The sequence below is a fragment of the Solanum dulcamara genome, chromosome 3 (assembly GCF_947179165.1).
Source record: "Solanum dulcamara chromosome 3, daSolDulc1.2, whole genome shotgun sequence".
Lineage (NCBI taxonomy): Eukaryota > Viridiplantae > Streptophyta > Magnoliopsida > Solanales > Solanaceae > Solanum > Solanum dulcamara.
In genome coordinates this window covers 4,678,734-4,684,826 of record NC_077239.1, presented here as the reverse complement: position 1 = coordinate 4,684,826, position 6,093 = coordinate 4,678,734, and the positions used below count along the sequence as shown (strand labels likewise).

Genomic DNA, 6,093 nt, shown 5'->3' with positions numbered 1-6,093 from the left:
TGGATCCAACTCATACAAGCAAGCAACAGATTGCACAATATGACTGAAAGAAGAGGAATAATTTTCTAGAATGCTTCATAACTTTTCAAAGATTAGATGTGGACGTCAACACATCAATCTGCATAACTCTATTCTTTATTTGTTCTTGCACTGAGAAACCGGTGCAGGTACCTACTCTAACACCTAGAAAGGATAATTTTACCGTGCAGGTACCTACTCTAACACCTAGAAAGGATAATTTTACCACTGTTGACACCCAAATTTGATCCTCCATAACATAAATAAATAATCAAGTTTCTTCAATTTCAAAGAATTATAAAATAATTAGCTTTTAAAATTCAAAAATATTTTCAAGCTATTTTAAAAGTAATTTTGTCGTTTTTATAAATTTTGAATGATACAAATATTTTTAATAATTATTGGCTTTTATAAATATTCAAAAATAATCTTAAATTTTTTTTTATTAATTATTTCGCAAATTAGTAGTTTATATTTTTGACTTAATCCCTTCATAATTAAGTTTATTAGTTTATATTGTTAGAATTAAGAAACTTGTTAATTAATTAATGTTAATTCATCTTATTTAATTTTTAGCTGAATTCACTAATTAAATTTCTTTTGGCTAAATTTATAATTTGATTGGCTATAATTGAAACTCATATGACCATTTTTCTTCATTTCAAATCTAACCATATTTATCCAAAACCCCAATCCCCAATATTCTCCAATAACAATTACAATCCAACACTATACAATTTCCTACACTTCAACAACACACCAATTGACCAACACCTATACAATCTCATTTACTTTCAATTCAACACGTACCAATACCCAATTATACCCAAATCCTACTCTCCTTCTAATTTCCACAAACGTTACAATAAATGACCCCAAATCCCACCTTTTTTTAAAAAAAATCCCACAAACATTACAATCCTACCCTTTTCCTTTTCCCCTTTTCCTCTACACCAAACTCATCATTATTCCCACTAACCAGTCCCTTATCCCAATTTTTCCATTTCCTTTCACCTTCTTCCTAATCCGTGATGGGTTCAGGATTTTAAATAAGGGAGTTCAAAATCTAAATAACTAGACACACGAGTTAGTTGAAGGGGGTTCGACATCTACTTTATATACATAAAAAATTATTTTAATTATATATAAATAGTATAATTTTCCGCCAAAGGGGATTCGAATGAACCCCTCGACATAAGATGAATCCGCCACTGTTCATAACCAACCCAACCGACCCCTTTTCCCCCAAAACCCAATTCTTTTTCCTTGATGTCCCACCAACTTTAACATACAAAACTCCCTTATTCAATATACACAAACAAAATCATCAACTACAATTTCAATAACTTCAAACACTCCAATTTCAGATCCACCTTCCCTATCAACTCCATGAATGGCTCTTCCCTCTCTCTTTTCTCTGGAATATTTTAGAGCCATCAGTGTTGAATTCGAATTTTTAGGGGGTATGTTTTTCTCTTACTTTGACTTCTACTTTCTCCATTCTTTCCAATCAATCTTTCATTCTTGCTCAGATGGGTGTATTTAGGATTCAAAATTTTATTTTTAGCTATAAATACATGGTATTGATGGTCATTTTAGGAAGGATTTTTCTCACTGGAAAAAATAAAACAAAAAATTCTCACTAGAAAAAAGAATTTTTACTTTAAAAAAAGCTCAAAACTTTTAGTTTTTATTTTGCTCTTGAGTTTTTCCGACGTAGCTCTACTCGTGGTGGTAGAAAAAGTTGCTCTTCTCTAGTCGTCTCAGTCTCTGCTCCGAATAAGGTAATTCTTTTCTATTTTTTTAATTTTCGCCTGTTTTAGTCATCTATTTTATGACTTAAGTTTTGTGTGTTATTTAGATTAGCTATTTATTGATTATTTTCTTTCTAAGTTTTTTTTTTCTATAATTTGAATGATATGTGTTGGGTTAGAGAAATGTTGGTCATGTATGAGTTTCTTGTTTATCCGTGCATATTTTGTTGGCTTCATTTGAATGAATGATTGTCATTTTTTTTTTCTATTTTCAACGTTATTTTGTTCCCAACTAGACTAATTTTAATACGAAATTTTAGAAAAATGGGTCACTGCCTTTTTAAAAAATAAATAAAAGTTGATCCATTAATCCTTAATATGATATTGGTAAGAATTTGAGTGTTAAAATCTCTTTTATGCTCACTTTATATATATGGCTACTTGCGGAATGAGTTTTTGAAATTTCTATTCAATAAAAGAATTGAGTTACTGCAAATTCACTTTGGCATTTCTATTTCTTTTCTTGTGGCTTGTCTAATTTAAAAATATTTAGTCGTCCAAGTATTTAATGAAATTTTCCTAATTCCTTTTTGCATTGTATGCATGAAAAATCGCATACGAGTTTATTTTAGACTCCTTACATATCTTCGAGTCTCGAGTCACCTTATCTCGTTCGAATTGCTGGAAAGCCGATATACTAGTCTTGAAAGGCAAAAACGCATTTATAAAAGATCTAGTATACAATCAATATTCAAAGTGAAGAACTAGGCCAAAAGCCCAAAAACATGGCAGTAGCCCAATTAGTTGGGTAGTGAGGACTTGGACTATGAATAGCCTAATTCCATTATTTTCTCAAAAATGGATATAGGCCAACGCCCAACATGCAGCAGCAGAAAGACCCAAAAAATTAAGGTAAAATTACCCTTTTACACATATTCTCCTAATATATTTACTTTTATTTCCATATACACCAAAAATTTTCCAAATTCCCTCTTTTTCCTTTCTCTCTCTATACCTCTCTGATACATCCGCCTATTCCTTTATTCTTGCCCTAATTTGCTCTAGTTAATTTGTTACTCTTCAACTGTTAATCAATTTCAAGGTTCCAAATAAGGTATATTTCAATCTTTCCTTATATGAAATTTTACTTCATCCTCATTCAATCTGATTTCTCCTAAAATTTGTATATTTTGATTTCTTCTGAAAATCTTTGAAAAATCTTCTAAATTTTTATCATTTATTTTCTTCTGTAAATCTTTCTGTTTTTGTTTCTCATACCTTCAATGGAATCCGTTCATGGTCTCAAACAGTCCACTAAAAATCAACGAATTCTTGTTTCTCCTGGTTCTGATTCGTCTTGGGAAGGTTACGACGAAGTTAGATCCAAACATCGTAACGATCCAACAGTGATGAATAAGCTACGTGAGAAATTGAAGTCGAAAGCTACAGTTAAACATGCACCCAAAGAAATAGACAACAAGATTGAAGGGGTTACAACACGCCCTAATCTCCCAAAGGTATGTGTTCAATTAAGTTTTTTGTTTTAGAATAAAAAATTTCTGAAGGTTTTAATGATTCTGATACATATCATTTATGTATCAGATTCATAATGTATTTTTAAAAGGAATTTTTTTGGAGATTTTATATTTCTGATACATCATGTTTAAGTGTCAATTTCTGTTGTTTTAATTTTTAATGATTCTGATACATATACATTTATGTATCAGATACATAATATCTTTTTCTAATGTATTTTTTTGGAGATTTTCTATTTCTGATACATCATTTTTAAGTGTCAGTTTCTGTTGTTTTAATTTTTAATGATTTTGATACATATACATTTATGTATCAGATACATAATGTCTTTTTAAATGTATTTTTTTGGAGATTTTCTATTTCTGATACATCATGTTTAAGTGTCATTTTATGTTGTTTCAAGTTTTAACGAAGCTGATACATATCATTTATGTATCAGATACATAATGTCTTTTTCAAATGCAATTATTTGAGATTTACTATTTCTGATACATTATGTTTAAGTCCCAATTTCTGTTATTTCAAGTTTAATGATTCTGATACATCTACATTTATGTATCAGATACATAATGTCTGTTTCATATGCAATTTTTTGAAAATTATTATTTCTGATACATCATCTTTAAGTCTCAGTATTTGTTATTTTCAAGTTTTAATGATTCTGATACATATACATTTATGTATCAGATACATAATATTTTTTTCAAATGCAATTTTTTGGAGATTTACTATTTCTGATACATCATGTGTAAGTGTCATTTTTTGATGTTTCAAGTTTTAATGATTCTGATACTTCTATATTTATGTATCAGAATATAATATATAATTGTTTTTGATACATTTTCTGTATGTATCAGATTCTTATCTCATGCATCAGATATTTTAATGCATATGATACATCGTATTTATGTATAAAGTTCAAGTTGTATTTAACCATTTTCATGTCAATGCAGGGAATGAAATACGTCATCAAGAAGATCCCGTCCCACCCATTGAGATTCGGAATGGCATATAGGGCTAATTTTCTTGATGATTTTGAATCATCAATAGGTGGAGATATTGTTGTCAGAAGGCCATGGATGGTTATGTTAGCGATAACGACGATCCAAAAAAAACTAGGAGAGACATCTCTCCAAACCAAGGAGAACTGATTGATGTCGAGTAGGTTTTTTTTTTATAGTAAACATTTTAGGTGATTTTGATTCTTTTAATGTATCTGATACATAAACTGTAATGTATCAGATTTAATATGTTTTAATATTTCCATACATAAGATTTACTATGTTTTTCTCTGGTGTCAAAATCGAATATAAAATCAAAGTTTATGTTTTATATTTCTACTGTATCAAACTTGTATCGAGTATAATATTCATAAGTGTCACATTTTGTGAATTCTGATACATGAATCAAGTTTTATTTATTATGATACATCATGCACATGTATCAGATTCTCATTTCTCAATATTTAATGATTCCGATACATTAATTTTTAAAATTCACGTACATAACTGTCGCCTTCTTTAATAGATCAGTAATTGATATAAAGAGCCAATCTTTTATCCATAAATAGCTGATGTGCATTAACTATTCTATAGCTAAAGTTATGTATCAGATACATAACTTATGTATCAGCAAAAGTGAAAAAATAACTGAAATCAAATTCGGTATGAATTGATGCTCTGTTTTTTCCATTCGAGACGACGCTCTGTTTTTTGTCTTGAATCTTCATGGACATAACAATTGATTTTTTTAACAATTGATGTATCAGATACATAACTTATGTATCATCAAAACTGAAAAAAAATTGAAATCGAAGTTGGTTTGAATTTATGCTCTGTTTTTTTGGCTTGAATCTTCAACTTCACAACCGTTATTTTTTTAACCAAATTAATCTCATTAATTAGATTAGTAATTGATTTAAGGAACCAATCATCCCTTATATTAAGATATTATCCATAAATAGATGATCTTCATTAATTACTCATTAGATAATTGATGTATCAGATACAAAACTAATGTATCAGAAAAGTTGAAAAAAAGGGGATATCGGGTAATTTTGATACAATGAGGGATGTATAGTAATTAGACTTTTCCATTATGGGATTTAGGTAAAGTTTACAAAAATTAATACTAACACAAAAAACTTGATATCGGGCCCGAATTGTCTACTTTGGACCTTCAATAAATTTAGATATTTATTCTCACTTTGTTTGATTGTTATTTGTTATCTATAATTCTAATTTTAGATTAATCTAATTAAATCACCTAAAAGAAGAACTAATTTCTTTTATGATAGTGCATTTTAGATTTTATTGACTTTCTATCTTTATTTATTCAAGTATTTGATCTAAATCTTTTACTTGTTTAAAAATTCTCAAGTTATTGTCTTTTAGAAATAATTCAAGTGTTTTTTCCTTAATCATATTTCAGTCAAGTTTTAATCACTTTTAATTTACTTAAAATATTTTGAGTTTATTGTTTTTGTTCAAATAATTTTAAATTTTCTTTTCTTTTTTTCTTAGTCAATTTCGATAAAGTTTATTCCCTTTATAAATTATTGCAAGTGTTCTCAGTTAGTTTTTTTAAAAAATATTTCAAGTATCTTTATTATTTTCAATTAATATTTTCTCAAAATTAGTCAAATATTTTTCAAATCATCAGACAACCGCGCGTTAGCGGCTACTTTGAGTGGTAACACCTTTTTAAAGTAGAAATTTGAATCCTTACCTTTTTCTCTAAATTTTTAAGGCTTAATTTGTGAAACACTTTTAAATTAATTTTTTTT

At 28.4% G+C, this 6,093-nt stretch overlaps 1 protein-coding gene across 1 annotated transcript; it reads left to right on the top strand.

Annotated features, from left to right (window-relative positions):
- The first annotated feature begins 1,182 nt into the window (after positions 1-1,182).
- On the top strand, positions 1,183-4,895 carry LOC129882251 (uncharacterized). The gene is made up of 4 exons (XM_055956453.1): positions 1,183-1,802; positions 2,405-2,684; positions 3,083-3,289; positions 4,262-4,895. The coding sequence occupies exons 2-4, from the start codon at positions 2,631-2,633 to the stop codon at positions 4,457-4,459; spliced, it is 459 nt and encodes a 152-aa protein (XP_055812428.1). The 5' UTR covers positions 1,183-1,802; positions 2,405-2,630; the 3' UTR covers positions 4,460-4,895.
- The last annotated feature ends 1,198 nt before the right edge of the window (positions 4,896-6,093 follow it).

Bases quoted from the DNA above. Each gene is read 5' to 3' on its own strand.
- LOC129882251 (XM_055956453.1), top strand. From the start codon at position 2,631: ATGGATATAGGCCAACGCCCAACATGCAGCAGCAGAAAGACCCAAAAA. The intron at 2,685-3,082 runs GTAAAATTACCC...GGTCTCAAACAG, and splicing joins GAAAGACCCAAAAAATTAAG to TCCACTAAAAATCAACGAAT. The intron at 3,290-4,261 runs GTATGTGTTCAA...ATGTCAATGCAG, and splicing joins CACGCCCTAATCTCCCAAAG to GGAATGAAATACGTCATCAA.